This window comes from Patagioenas fasciata, chromosome 18, assembly GCF_037038585.1.
Source record: "Patagioenas fasciata isolate bPatFas1 chromosome 18, bPatFas1.hap1, whole genome shotgun sequence".
NCBI classification, from domain to species: Eukaryota; Metazoa; Chordata; class Aves; order Columbiformes; family Columbidae; genus Patagioenas; species Patagioenas fasciata.
This window is the reverse complement of record NC_092537.1, coordinates 6,811,502-6,826,843: the sequence shown is the minus strand read 5'-3', so window position 1 is coordinate 6,826,843 and position 15,342 is coordinate 6,811,502. Positions and strand designations below refer to the sequence as shown.

Below are 15,342 nucleotides of genomic sequence, written 5' to 3'. Positions count from 1 at the left end.
AGAGGTCTTCAACCTCCACCCCAAAATCACATTTATTTTACTAGGAAAGACTCAGTTTCACTGAGTTTCACTGCCTGGCTGGGACTGAGCAGGGCAGAGCCAGCCCTTGAGCAGCAATATGGGGAAACCTTGGGAGAGGGCTGGAGGGGGCTGATCCTGGGGCTGGGGCGTGACCCTGCGGCCGGGGGGGGGTGGGGCGGTCCTGGCGACTGATTTGGGACCTGGGGTGTCAGTCCTGGGGTGGGTGAGGGGGACAGGGCGGCGGAGTCAAGTCCTGGGGGCTGATCTGGGGGCTCAGCCCCGGGGTGGTTGATGCTGCAGCTGGGGGGTGACCCTGGGGCATCAGCCTTGGGGCAGACGAAAGGGATGTGGGATGCGGGGGGCGATCCTGGGGGCTGGTCGGTCAGCGCCGGGTTGGGTGTGGGGGTAAGGGCAGGAGGCCCCAATCCAGCCGGGGCGGGGGACACTACCCAAATCCCGCGCAGGAGCCCAACCCCAGATCCCGGGTCCCACACCCACGGCTGAGTCCTCCCCGATCCCATCTTCCCCCGCGGCGGCCGCGCTCTCCATGGCCTCTCTTCTCCCGGCCCATGATGCAGCGCGGCGGCGGCGGCCCGGGCGCAACATGGCGGCAGAGCGGCAGGGCAGCGGCGGCCGCGGCGGGGCGGGAGCCGGCGGGGGAGGAGGAGGAGGCGGCGGCACGGAGGAGAACAAGGAGAACGAGAGGCCGGCGGGGCCGCAGGCCGGCAGCCTCGGCGACAGCCTGGGCCTGGAGAGCATCCTACGGCGGTGCGGTGGTGGTGGTGGGGGGACGTGGCAGGCCCGGCCGCGTGGGCGGACGTGGCGGCCGCGGCGGGAGCGCGGGGCCCGGGCGGGCGGGCACGGCCCGTGGGGCTTCCCGGGACGGGGCGGTGGAGACTCCGCCGTCCTTGTGCAGAGGGGTCTACCCAGGCAGCGCTGAGCGGTGCCCCGGGCTGTGAGCCCCGCGGTACCCGCGGGAGTGTCCCTGTCCCCCATGCTGTCCCTGGGTACGAGGGTTCGACTAGGATGCCAAATGGGGGGGTCGGCTTTTCACCTCTGAATTGTGGATTTATGGTGTGGACTGTGGGGTTGTCCCCTGCAGGGCCAGGGGTTGGACTCGATGATCCTTGTGGGTCCAGCTCGGGACATTTTGTGATTCTAAGCTGTTCGTTCCGAACGTGTGACAGCTGTCGGCAGCTTCAGAGCAGCCCTGTGCGCTGGGCAGCGTGCTGGAGATGAGAGCAGGCTCTCAGTGATCTTCTGCTGGTAGTATTAATGTTCAAAGTGGGCAGTAGTGGATAAAATAAATCTAAGAGCCACATAGAGATGGCAAACTAGCTCCTCCAGATTGGGCACTTCTAAAATCTGATGTGGCACGGAAAGCTCATGGCATTTTTCTGCCTAAAACTTCGATGTGAAACTAGTCCAGCTGCACAGCTGCGATAGAGCTGAGTTTCATCTTCTAGGTGAGAAAAAGACTCAAGTGAAATACAATTGCAGTTTTCCATTTAGTATATAGCAGGTGTTGTAAGGTTTGTAACCATTGAATAAGATGCAGACATAGTGATTGCCCTGATAATGTTAGGAATACCTAAATCAATGAAAAAGTAAATAATACAGGGAATATGGATGCAGTGAGTAACTGTGCAGGCTGAAAGTCTGAAAAAAAAAAGTAGACAAACTAAATTAACAACAATAAGGATGAGGGTGCTATGTTGAGGCACTGCAGTTTGACTTGTTTGATCTACAAATGCAACCTAATTCAGTGTGATAACTATTGATGTAGGTTTTAAATACTTAAGAGACTTTCTTTTAGGTCTGATTCCAAGAAAACACTTTGATAGATATCTGCCACTTTAAACTTTTGAAGTCTGGTCATTTCTTCTGCTATAGTAATAGTATTTCTTTTGATGGTGTCTTTGTATAGGGTGGTTTTGGTTGTGTGGTTTTTTGGTAAACCTTAAAAGTGAAATTTGGGGATATAAATAGATATAGCGCAGAGATTTGTTTATGATGGAGATTTTATTTCACAAAATAAAAACTTTGTCATGTAAACTGAATTAATAACACCAGCAAATGCTCGGGCAGTCAGTTATACTAGCCCAAATATGCCTGTTGGCAGAGCTTATTATCCCGAAACAAGCTCTGGTAACAGCAGGACTCTTGTGGTTGTCTATAAGAGGTGGTACGTGTGGTGCATCTTAGTCCTGGCCTTGGTGACAACCATAAAGCTCTGAATCAAGCAGTGGAGTCATCAGATCTCTTGGGACCATCAGTTCTCTCAGCTGTGCACTGTTAGGAGGTTTTTGGGTGCCCCTCTGTTCAAAGTACCTTTGTTCAATGAAACCTATAGAATTCCCTTCTGTTGTTTTGGGGTAGAACTGGTAACAAACCATACTGTCCATCTGCCTTAACACCGGTCACAGTCCTTCAGATTGTGAAGGAATCTCAGCAGCAACACGGTTTACGACATGGAGACTTCCAGAGGTACAGGTTAGTAAAGAGCGGGGATCTCTTGGAGTTACTGGTGTGACTTGGCTCACTTCGTTTAAAATGTAAACCCACTGTATCAGGCAACAGAAACGATCTGCCAAATAAATACCCCTTGACAGGTTGCTTCATGTGAAGCTTTTTTTCCATTAGATGTCATGTGGCTGTTCTGTTTAGGAGGATACAGCCTGGATCTTGTTTCTCCATTGCCCTTTAAGAGCTTGTTTGGTAACACCTCGCTGATAATCAATATAATCTTCCAGAACGGAGTGTTCAATAAAGATATGTAAAGATACGTAAAGAACATAATTCTTATTTTTCAAGATGAAGAATTATTACTTGTCTTCTTACTATTCTTGTAGTCTGTTAACCACTGGTTTACAGTTAGTTTTTGAACTACCTCTTACCCTATGTCATATATGGAGTTTTTAGTTTCTAAAGTGTTACCTGTTACAGCCTCCAGTCCTTTTTTTGTTTTCTGGTTGGAAAGACCAGTAGACAAAACCTAAGTTGTTCTTTGACCAAGCTGACTGTGGTCGTCTTTTCTTTAGGGGTTATTGCTCCCGTAGGCTAAGGCGGCTCCGAAAAACTCTCAATTTCAAGATGGGAAACAGGCATAAGTTCACTGGGAAGAAAGTAACTGAAGAGATTCTCTCTGACAACAGGTACAGTCACGGGATGGAATCGAGCATTCAGTATATTAGTGAATAGTTTTCTTTCAGTAATTTATTTTCACGTGATGAAGAGCTAGTGGCGATGTTGTAATACTTGTTTGAGTGTCGTTATTTTTTCATGAATCTTCCTCTGCCTCGTAGATATTTGCTGTTGATTCTGATGGATGCAGAGAGAGCCTGGAGTTACGCCATGCAGCTGAAACAGGAAGCAAACACGGAGCCTCGCAAACGATTTCACTTGCTGTCTCGCTTGCGCAAAGCCGTGAAACACGCCGAGGAGCTGGAGCGACTCTGTGAAAGTAACCGAGTGGATGCCAAAACAAAGCTGGAAGCTCAGGTAACCACTGGTACTTTGATCTTGTCTTACAGCAAAAGCTGGCTAAGAAACCTTTGGGTGTTGGGTGAAGAGATTATTCTCATCTAGCAATGGATTATCAAAATTGGCTGATTCTTGAACTGGATAATGTCTGTCTTTGAACAGCATGGACTTAAAAATAACCAGTGGTACCAGCCAAGATGAGGACGTAGTGTTTAGGAGCTGATTATGTGTATCAATTGATAGTCCTTTCTTTGAAGAGCAGTATATGTAATAAAAAGAATTGAGAGTAACTAAGATGATGCAACACAGCCTAAGAAACTATGTTTATCTGTTGAGTTATCTATTTATTAAATGCCCTAAAGTAGCCACCTGGAACACAAGACTTGTGGCTTTGGTTCACAGAACACAGAAAGCAGGTGTTTTATGACACCAGCCTCTTTCAACAAGGGGCTGCAGTGCTACTCAGTTAATTAAAACTGCCGTTTTGCAGCTTATTGCTGGAAAAAACAAGTTTTGTGATGTCAGTGGGATGTGTTGATTGCATAACAAGCAATAAACACCTTTGCTTTCATCTCGTTAGAAATGTAGCAATGTCAGTTAAAATTTAAAAAAATAGGTAGCTAGTAACCCATGATCCAAATGAGTTGTCTTCTGTGGGAAGAGCAAATGAAAAGGGCAAGGCTTAATTAATCACTTACTGTAGGCGTCACAGCAGCCTTTGTGCTAAAGGTTGTACAAATGGGGCTTTCGATCTTGGGGGAATTAACTTGGCCTTGCGCTGTCTGCAGGCGTACACAGCGTACCTCACGGGAATGCTTCGCTTTGAACACCAGGAGTGGAAGGCAGCGATGGAGGCTTTCAACAAATGCAAGTGAGTTCCCTCACTTCACCAGCTTCATTTAGTAAATAGTATCAATCTTATGAGTTTATATACTGTATATACAGTGACTCTGTAAATTGTGTAGTTAATCATGCACTTAACTGGGAGGTAACACTGAAGAAATAGCATCCTCCAGAGTAGAGACACAAACTCTTGCTTTAAGATAGCATCTCACAACACATACTGCGGTATTAATAATTATTCTTTGCTGCAGGACCATATATGAGAAGCTGGCCAACGCTTTCACAGAAGAACAGGCTGTGCTGTATAACCAGCGTGTGGAAGAGATCTCGCCCAACATTCGCTACTGTGCCTATAATATTGGTAAGGAAAGGTACCTAATGTCCAACAAAGAACAGGGCTTGTTCACAGAAGAGAAATAGTATCTTGATAGTTAAGTACTCATCTAAGTGATATTGCCATGAATTCATAATATTTTGGGCAAATTCTGTGTGTGTTTTGGGTCAGTTGAGCAGTGGAGAAATATACTTGTTTTGCAACAGTGCATGTGGTTATGTGTAAAAAGAAAAAATACCAGTTTGCAGTAGTTGGCTTATGAAGTCAGAATGAAATTGCAGATTTATCCACTTTGTTTCCAGATCGCCAGTATAAAATCTATTGTATAACTTTTCTATGTGAAAATAATTCGTGAACTCAGATGGAGATATGATGTTGATTTGTTAATTCTCTCAGGTGACCAGTCTGCCATGAATGAGTTGATGCAGATGAGACTGAGGTCTGGTGGCACCGAAGGTCTTCTTGCAGAAAAACTGGAGGTAACTTCTTTGCATGCTTCAAGTTGAAACACTATTGTTCTTATGAGCATAAGTATTGCTGCAGCACATGATTCAAGAACAAGAACGTGTCAGGAAAGAGCAAGCAAACCTGGGCTCTATGGGAAACCATGCTTTCCTAAAATGCTCTTTGGTTGCAAAATAGTCCAATTCTAACATGAATTTGAAATGTTCAGCTTTGGATAACTTTAAGTTCAAGCTCATGAGTTCAGTCCATTCTCTGCAGGCACTGATTACGCAAACTCGAGCAAAGCAGGCAGCCACAATGAGCGAGGTGGAGTGGAGGGGAAGAACCGTTCCTGTGAAAATAGACAAAGTGAGGATCTTCTTGCTGGGGCTGGCTGACAACGAGGCAGCGATTGCTCAGGTAACCCAGGAACCATCTCTGGTGCTGGTGTTCTAACCATCCTCTTTCCTTCAATGTGCAAGATCATACATGATACCCGGGCTAAAAGCTTTTGAAGAATCTTTTTCTCAAACTTGGGGTTGTAGACCAAAGGTAAAAGTGGGAATATTGACTGTAACCGAAAGCTGAAGTCTCAGTTGGGGATGGCTCCCGCAATGTAATAAGTTGTAGTCTGGGAGATCTGCTCTGAGTGTTGCTGCTCTTTTGAACACTCTGCTGCCCACAAGTGCTGCCTTTCAGTGGCAGGGTGATAACTGTTATTATTTGTAAGTGACTTAGAAATGCAACTTACAATTTTAAGAGTAACAGATTTTGAATTACTGTTCTCATTTCTTTAAGTATCTTGCTCAACTGCTCCAACTTCAGAGCAACCAAAAGGAAAAAGCTGTGTGTTAATCACTTGTTTTCCACAGTAAAAACAATTTTTCACGTGGAGCAGGTGCTATGAGATTTGTAGCATTCTCTTCTTGACTTACGCAAATCCTCAAAAGCGGGAGGAGGATTGCTAAATGTCACGATGTAAATCAGTTTCAAATGTAACAGTCTGAAACAACTCAAGAATAATTATGATACATAGGCATTTAAATGATAAGATGGAAACCTTACAAAGGTCTAAGGCAAGTGGTCAAGATCAGGAGATAGTGTTAAGAAGATGGTGTGAGTGGGAGAAACAGGATGTGGCTGAGTAGGAAACATAATCAGTCCTGTCATAAGATTATGAATTGTATGTTGCTGAATTTATTTTTTCTGTAGGTAGTATGTCAGTATGGCCAGCAGGTGGAAGTGCAGCTTAGAATTCAGTGTTCTCTCATCTAATTTCCATCCTGCCAGGCTGGCAGTTGGACCTTTTCAGTTTAATTGCCCTCTTCGTTCCATAAAGCTGTGACAGAACAGTGATCTGAATGTGTTTTCATCTTGCTTTGTGTTCCTTGGAAGCTCTGACTGAACAGAGGAGTTTTGTGGTACCGGATCAGAGCTAGCAATGGTGAGAGCTGAGTGTACTGCAGCAGTAATTACACTCCCAGAGGGCTAAAACTTGACCTTTTGAAAGCAGTTCTGCAGTTGCTGTGTCAGCTGTGATGGGCAGTGCAGCCTCAGCTAAAGGTGTTGTGGTTCCTGGGATCTTTGTCACCTTTCTGCTGCTCTTCACCAAGTTGAAATCCTAACGGTGCTCTTCAGGGTTTGATTAGAAGCGCATACAAATGTCTGTTTTGTATAAAAATGGAGATTCTCAGCACAATTATACCATTGCCTTCAGTGTCTTGTTGGTAACGGGAGAAAACAAATAAGAACAAATAAGGCAAACTGAAATAGAAATCCAAGTCTAAAATCACTCAGGTCGACCCTTTTGTAGACTCGAAGACGTGACTTCAAGGGCCTGTTGACTAACCAGGTAGAAGCGAGAGGGCTTAAGGGCAGAGCCATGAAATTGTGCTCATGTCTGGTGTTGCCTCAAGGGTTCTGCGGTCACCTCTGGTAACTGGGACTGTAGAAGAAATGAGTGGTGAGAATTAGTTCTGAGACAATACACAATGTTTTGGAATGAAGGAAAAATCAGAAGTGAGTGCTGCCAGACTTTCAGAAGTGGCTTCAGTTCCCTGGATCCATTAAAGATGAAGCTGTGCTTTTCTATCATGGCACTTATGATCTGATTTTATGATCCGATATCTCCCGAAGCAGAACTTAAGTGCATTTATGCAGAGAATCAGTTTAACCTTAGGAGTTTTTGCTTAGGAAGGAAAACCTTTGTTTTACTGCACGACCCAGCCCGTTTTCTGTTTGTGCTTGACTGATGATGTAGCTATGTCTGTTTTCATTTTTGTGCATACAGTGAAATTGCCCTGCTGCTCTGGGCGAGGTTGAGAATGCTGTCAGACTCGTCTCTGCTGATTCTCAGTAGTTGGTCCCACCTTAAAAATCCTTGCAGCAAATCTCAAAAAAAACCAACCAAACAAACAAAAAACAAAGCAAAACAACAAAACCCCACACAAAAGCAAAAAGACCCCCCAAAACCACCTTCATCTTGGGTCAAGATACCTGAGGCCATGTGAGGGAGTAAAAATAACATTCCCTAATGGGTTTGCAAACTTGAGGAGAGACAGAGACTGTGTGGCTGTACCGAAGATAAACCAGTGAGCATGTTTTTAGACAGCTTTTTATTCATTTGACAACTGCACATTTATGGCCGCAAAGTTCGTCTTACGCCATTACAGAACGTGGAAGTGGTATAACGCAGTGCTGATATGCTTTAATCCCTCCTTCGATTGCTGAGGTTGAGGTTTGTTTCTGGGTGGTTTTCTTTTACCAAATCACTAAGAGTGTTATGATCCCCATCTGGTCCCTTCTCAGTCACCTGCGTGGAAGTTGAGTTTGGTTTTGGGTGGATTGTTTAATTGGGTACTTGATATGTCAGCCCATTAGGCAGAGATCAGGCTTAAACTTGTTTTTTAAAACTTGTTTTTGAATTTTGGTTTTGGAGCAGAAAGCCAAAAGCTGCTTCATTCTCTGACAAAACTTGTGGTACCAGCAGAAAAGCACCGTCACTGCTGCTACTGAAATACAGGGTTACTTTAAAAAATGCTTCAAACAAGTGAATAATTGCCACTGTGAGCATTACTAGAGTGGGAGTGGAGAAAAGATAATCATCTACATGTTCTCACCACATGAGAAAGGTTAAATCAGCATAACAAGAGCAGGCTGCCAGTTCAGTAAAGCTCAGCTCTTCTGTGGCTGGGCCTTTCCCACAGTGCAGCCCAACCACAGCTGTTTGGAGCAATGTGGGTGCTCTCCTGGAAGGGAAGGGAGTTTCTGGGATGGCAGCTCTTGAAGGGACGAGGCGATCAGAGCTGTGTGTGTTAGGCCTTCAGTGATAAATTCTGGGCACAATTCTGACAGTTTGTCTCCTAGAACATGTTGCAGACAGGTACAGATTGGGGTTCTCACTACCCATGGATCTTAAAGCCATAATTTTGTTTAATCTCCTCAGTTATTTTTTGCATCACAAAATGCAAAATACAGAAATTTCTAGTAGGTATCTGTCTTAACTTTCCTTCATTCTTAGGCAGAAAATGAGGAGACAAAGGAACGTTTGTTTGAATCTTTACTCAGTGAGTGCAGAGATGCCATTCAGGCTGTTCGGGAAGATCTGAAACCAGACCAGGTAAGCAGCAAACATCAGTGTTTCTACTTCTAACAACACAGCGTTTCTTTGGGACTGATTTGGTATTGTAAAACTTGCTTAACAGTAAAAGTGACTGGAACTTATTAAATAAAAAACTGCAAGAGAGTGTGTCACCTTTGATTTTTGTCCTCTTCAGAACTGGAGAGGGTAAACAACCGTGTAGAAACCCTTCCTCTTTTGCCTGGAAATCTGCTATAACTTCCCTGATTTACCAAACTTTGAGTTGTTTCTGACGTTTTCTTCTCTTGGCTGCCAGTTTCAAGTATATCATACAATGTTTTGTCCCCAATTTCTGCAGAAGCAGCGGGAACACTCTCTGGAAAATGATTCTGGGAAAGTGTCCAACATCCAGTACTTACACAGGTAATAGGCAAACACTGCTGCCTGTGCTAGCGTGATGAAGTCATGGTCTTATGTCAAGATTTTATTTTGGTTTGGTTTTGTTTTATGAGGTTTTTGTTCTGGGCCTCTCAGATCTCAAGGGATGACTGTATGGATAAGGATCTCATTTATGCAGCTTCGAAAACATTTTGCTTAAGACTCTCAGTTGACCTTTCAGCTGTTTTTCTCCTACTAGTATCATCTTAGACTGGAGGGAGGAGTTTTTTTCAGAACAAAGAGTAATGTCTGAATAGTTATCCCAGTCTTCTAATGGTATTTTATCTTAAATCTCCGTAGTTATTTGACTTACATCAAGTTGTCGACAGCCATCAAGCGCAATGAGAGCATGGCAAAGTCTCTGCAGAAGGCACTGCTGCAGCAGCAGCGCTCAGAAGAGGACGGCAAGCGCACGCCGCGGCCTCAGGACCTGATCCGTCTGTATGATATCATTTTGCAGGTAATGCTGGGAAAACAAACATAATTCTTCATACTAACTGGAGAACTTTGCTACAAAAAAGTTAGTGTTGAAAATATAGCAGTGCAAGTGAGCTGCCCGTGGAGTCTGAGGAGCAGCTCAATACCTATAGTAACCTGGTTGAAAATGTCCAGCATGTACATGAAACACAACGGAATCCTATTTGTGAAACAGAAAATGCTGCTAGAGTGGATGTCCTTGGTTTTACACTCTAATGCAGTTTTAAAATAGTTTTTCTGACAACTTTATGCAGCACCTTGATCACTGCCTTAGTTTCTTTCACCAGAAGCAGCAGCAGCAGCTAAAAATACTTAATGTCCTTCTTCTTCATAAGCAGTTTCCCAGTTTCTCACATAAATTTTCAATTAACTGTGGAAGCCTGTGGCTGAAGCCATTGTGAATGGGAAATATGAAATAATTACTTGGTGTGAAATCAGAGGAGTCTTTGTCCTAATTCCTGTTTGTGTCAGGAAATCTGTCCTGAGGGCAAACTTGCACAAGTTTCAATGAGTGTCCTTCACAAGTTTAGCATACTGATAGTTAGAAAGCTGGAAACTATTTCCATGGGAGTGTATTGTTGACTTGTTAAAAGGGGCAGCTTTCTCTTGCTTCAGCACATTCCAGAGGAAAACAACGCCTGAATTTGTTCCTCCATCTTTATTTTGCACAGAACCTCGTGGAACTGACACAGCTTCCTGGCCTAGAAGAGGACAAGAACTTCCAAAAAGAAATTGGATTGAAGACACTTGTGTACAAAGCTTACAGGTGACTGAGAAACAGCCACATTTTCCTTAGCAGGCCTTATGTCTTCAAATGTTACTATTCCAAAGCTCTATGTACTGTACAGGGCTTTGATGCAGTTTCTTCTGCTCTTCTGTGAAATGAAGACTGGATGTGAAGGGGAAACTGACCAGTGCTACTTGATAATATTTCCTGTTAGCAGTCGTTTGATTTGGCAAAAGATGTGGATGACAAACATGTCAAGGATCCTCTCTTTACTGTTGCAGGTGTTTCTTCATTGCACAGTCCTATGTCCTGGTAAAGAAATGGAGTGAAGCTCTTGTTTTATATGAAAGAGTGCTGAAATATGCCCGTGAAGTTCAGGCAGGAGCTGGAGCTCATAAGAACAGCTTGAAGGTAGGAACCCAGTCGGGTCTGTAGAAGGGAGCTGACATTTATGAACTTCTGTCCCAGTATTTATTGTCAATTAGATGCCAGACAATTACGATTCAAGACTGATGTTTAAGCAGGGAGAAGAGTAATACAAGTGTGACTGCTTGGCATATTATAGTAGAGACTTTTTAATGATGTGAAAATGCTTCAACTGGCCACTTGTTTGCCAGTTGTAACTTGCTGTAAAAGTTCCATAACAATTTACCGCACTTCTTCACATGAACACTTTCTGTCATGCGACTCGTGTAGTGCCTGAAGGACTGTACTGTAGCTTTTCCTGTTCTGGGAAAGCTTATCAGTGCTAGGACATAATTTCGTAGTTCTTACTCTGTCAGGTTTTACCTTTACCCTCACTCTTTAACTGGTGCATTTCAGGCTCTCTTTTAATTTTCTTTAATGACCTAGGAGCTGCCTGATGTCCAGGATCTGATCACTCAAGTCAACGCAGAGAAATACTCCTTGCAAGCAGCAGCTATATTGGGTGAGTTGCACAATTATACTGGAGCTTTAACGTCTCTTGAATAATTCCCTTGCACCTGTTTAATTTCTGAAGTTCCATGTGTTTTTCCACTTTACTCTGATTAGTGTAGACTCTGGAAAATGTTTTTTCCCCTCAATTCTAGAAGCTTCTAGTTGTGTGTAGTGCAGCGTGGCAACCAATGGCTAGACATTTGGCATCTTGCTCCCTGCCCATGAGGATGTGCACCTCTTTTGGTAACACACACAAAATATTCTGGTTTAGTGTTTCATTTTTTTGCTGCAAAGAAGGGGAGGGCAGTGATACTCTGCTCTTTGTCAGTGTCAACCATGTTAGGGGAACTTTTGGGGAATGGATGAATGTTGTGATTTCTTGGGCTGCTGTTTTTGCTGTGCCTGCTGCTGGAAACCCAAGATAAGTTATGGGTTGCCTTGACCCCACTGGGGTGTTCTTATCATCTGCTGCTTTGTGCTTAACTCAAAATCTGTGCTTCATTCAGGAGCTTCTCACGATGGTTTGAAAGAGCAGCTCTCTGTGACTGGAGAGCTGTGTGGGCTGTAGACGAGTATGTGTGATCCTCTTGGTCTAGAAAGCAAGTTGATTCTGCTAAAAATATTGTCTTGCATATCCTGGAAAGGAAGGTTCATAGTTAAGCTTAAAGGACAGCCAAGTCCTGAGACAGCCTTGATTTACACCAAGATCTTTCCTCTTATACTTACCACTTTTTCTTCACTTTTGTAGATGCAAATGATACTCATGAGACTGAGTCTCCATCTCAGGTCAAGGATGGCAAGGTAAGAGCCGAGAGCTCAGGTGAATTCCAGTAGTGTTCTTAACAAGTATTACTTTTAACCTGTTAGCTCAGTGTTTCTTACAATTCCAGGAATGTCGTGCTGATTGGAGTTTGGTCACAACTAGTGCATTTAAGAGATTTTATTAGGTTTGCTTTTGTTCTGCAAGTCCTGAAGGTGGCTGACAGGGTGGGGTTCCTTGAGTAGAAAGTCGGCTGCTGCTTGCAGCTCCTAGTGTGGAATCTTCATTTTTAAAAATGATCTTTCACCCTGCACGTGGGAAGGTTTTCCAGAGATCCAACAGTGATGCTTTGACAGGGTTCAAATCATTTTCAAGGGCCCAAGATATCACACAAGGGAACTTCAGCTTCCGTTATCTCAGTTGCCACTTAATCCTCTTGGCTTGTTTGACCCTCGTCAGCTGTGATTTGGCATGTGTTTGATTCGCATTTCTGTATCTCTTTCAGCCACTCTCGGAACGGTTTGAGACGTTCTGTCTGGATCCGTCTCTTGTCAGCAAGCAAGTCAGCCTCGTGCACTTCCCGCCGGGCTTCCAGCCCATTCCCTGCAAACCCTTGTTCTTTGACCTGGCCCTTAATCATGTTGCTTTCCCACCTCTGGAGGACAAGGTGGAGCAGAAGGCCAAGAGTGGCCTCACGGGATATATCAAGGGCATCTTTGGATTCAAAAGTTAACCAGGACCCTCTGAGGAACAGAGGTTTTATTCTGCATTGAAGAAAAAGCTCCAAGAGGTTCTAGAACACAAATATCTGCACCTGGAACCGACAGAGGGAGGTTTTACCATCTTCTTCCCTGTGTTCTGTGTATATGTCTGTGCACTTACATTCTCTCTCAGTGTATTAAAGACAAACAATCTATTCATATGTACACTATAAATAGCTGAAAATAATCTGGAGCACAGAGAAATTCCATTCTGGTTGGAGAAATTGGAGCTTGCTTTGTGACCAGTGGCCTGTTCAGGGCTGGTACACATCTACTTACCATGGACCAGGACATAGGTATAATTTGATTGTTCCCTCCTCCCCATTATTCTACACTATAATTTGGTATTTTGGTCTAAAAGTCTGGGTGTGATGGGGAAACAGAGGCAAAAGTAGATGCAGAGCTAAACCAGCAAGGTGAGGCTGTCTACGCAAAGGCTATGAAACAGTAGCCAAGGGGATTAACTTCTCTTCCCTTTTGACTCCCAGCCCTCACTGAGAAACACGTATAAAGAGTCTCTGTGTTTTTTAAAAATGTAACGTTCAGAAATGACAAAATAGAGCTGCTTATTGAAAAGGATGGCAGATATCAAATGTTAATGGTTACCCAGTTGTGCTGGAGTATGACCCAAATTTGTACTCTGGGCCAATCGGATCCTTCTTTATGGATACTCGTTTTGTTAAATACCCAAATACAGCATAGAACTGACTCTTACAAGGTTTTTCCTGCAAAACTGGCTTCATGGGTGGCTTTAGGAATAACTACTTGCTCTTCATGGGAAGTTGGGTCTGTCAATGTTAATTTTGTCTCTGATCTAAACCTTGCCTGAAAACAAGATGGTGTTTTTCTGGAGTTCATCTCTTGCTTTTTCCTCATCTTTGGTCAGTAGATACACCTGAAATGAGGAATAAGCAACAGGAGACAGTAGGTTCTGGAGTGATAGATGTTCTCTGTCATGCCAGACATATTTTTATAAAGCTCCCAGATGCTGTGGTGATAGACACTTTCAAAATGCAGGTGACTGGATAATTGTGATCATTTAAATGGGGCAAAAAACACAGCACTTGGGCAGAACTGTTCCTAAATAAAGTATTTGGAGGTTTCCACCAGCAGTGTTTAGGTTTGCACTCAGTCTGTAGCTGGAAGCTGAAACAACAGTTTGTTCTGGCTGCCTCAGCTCTTCTGCACCCGTTGGCTTGACTTTGCGTTGTTTCCCCGTTTTTAGGCATTGGACTTAATAGGGGTGGAAACAGAAGAACCATTTTAAATGATTGGATTGTTGTTGTGGGAGTTTTCAGTGCAAGGTGGATGTCAGATGAATGGAGGGAATTAACAATTCCCATTATTTTAATATGAATGTTCGCTTCTTTGTTCCAAGTTGATCTGATTTGTGAGTTCTCACAGTACAAAGCAGCTTTCAAGAGGACTCTGTGCTCAGAAAGAGGTAAGAGGAGGAGGAGGAACTTCTTGACCATGTTTCACTTCTGCAATATGGAAACAAAATGGAAATTTCTAGTGTCCTAGCTAATTCCATTTGCCCCTGGATGCCAGGGGGATTTTGCAAGAGAAGGAAGAAGTGTAGAGCTGAAAGAAATGTGGAAGGCTGTTCATTAATCAGATGGCAGTTTGTAGAAAACATGGTCTCAAATGGCAGATTTCTGTTCCCCATAAAGCTTCTTTCCTTTTAGGCAAGGAAAGGTTGTGCCGTAGCCAGTGCAGAAGGGAACTGGTTGATCTGCTTCACGGTACCTCTTTTGGTGTATGTTAATTTGAGCTTCTCTCTCCTTTTCAGCTTTTATATCAAATCACTTTGAGAACTCTTCTATTTGGTTTGCAAACCAAACTTCTTTCTGCTTTTCTACCACAAATCGATGTGGTGCCTGGATCGATTCCAATGAAACTCGTACTGCAGCCACTTTTTAGTTGGTGACTGTTACAAAAAGCTACGAGCAATTGGCCTCTTTATGTCAAACATCTTTTGACAGTTGATTAGTTGAACACAGATAAGAAATCTGAAAACAATAAAGTTTTATTCCTGACCTCTGAGGCGTGTAGTTTGTTGGGCGTTGAGAACACCAAGCACTTTGCCTCCGAAGAGTTCAGAGGATCGAGGTCACACCATCACCTGGGGCTACTTAACCCCTGGAAAATGGCCGCTTAGTTCTGGAGAAGGATCTTCAGCCTGAAGGCTCAGATAACAACCTGCACCACTGGCAGAGGTAATTGGGCTTATTTGTTTTGATGTGATGTTAGTTGGAAGTGAGTAGAGTGGGGTTTGTGAGCAGTGTTGTGACTTAAATTGTGTGTAAGGCACTGGTGAGGCATGAGGAAAAGGTGTAAAATTGTAGATAAAGAGGAGAAGGGGAAGTGATACTGTTAATCGCGTCACCTGTGTGATGAAAACCAGACTCACATAGTTTATTGAAGCTTTTAGCTTGGAATGGCGAAGGTGGAGCTTGGAATGGCGAAGATGAGGCTTGGGGAGCAGCAGCTCTAAGGGAGCGGTGACATGTCTGATGTGACAAACCCCAAACCGAGTCCCTTGGGACTGCCAGG

The 15,342-nt window shown here is 43.9% G+C and overlaps 1 protein-coding gene across 1 annotated transcript; it reads left to right on the top strand.

Moving 5' to 3' along the window:
* The first annotated feature begins 610 nt into the window (after window positions 1-610).
* On the top strand, window positions 611-14,825 carry SRP68 (signal recognition particle 68). Its single transcript, XM_065852449.2, has 16 exons — window positions 611-776; window positions 2,448-2,514; window positions 3,063-3,176; window positions 3,327-3,522; window positions 4,293-4,375; window positions 4,599-4,708; window positions 5,078-5,160; window positions 5,405-5,545; window positions 8,646-8,744; window positions 9,064-9,128; window positions 9,444-9,603; window positions 10,292-10,386; window positions 10,629-10,758; window positions 11,200-11,275; window positions 12,014-12,066; window positions 12,531-14,825. The coding sequence occupies exons 1-16, from the start codon at window positions 626-628 to the stop codon at window positions 12,756-12,758; spliced, it is 1,851 nt and encodes a 616-aa protein (XP_065708521.1). The 5' UTR covers window positions 611-625; the 3' UTR covers window positions 12,759-14,825.
* Window positions 14,826-15,342: the final 517 nt, after the last annotated feature.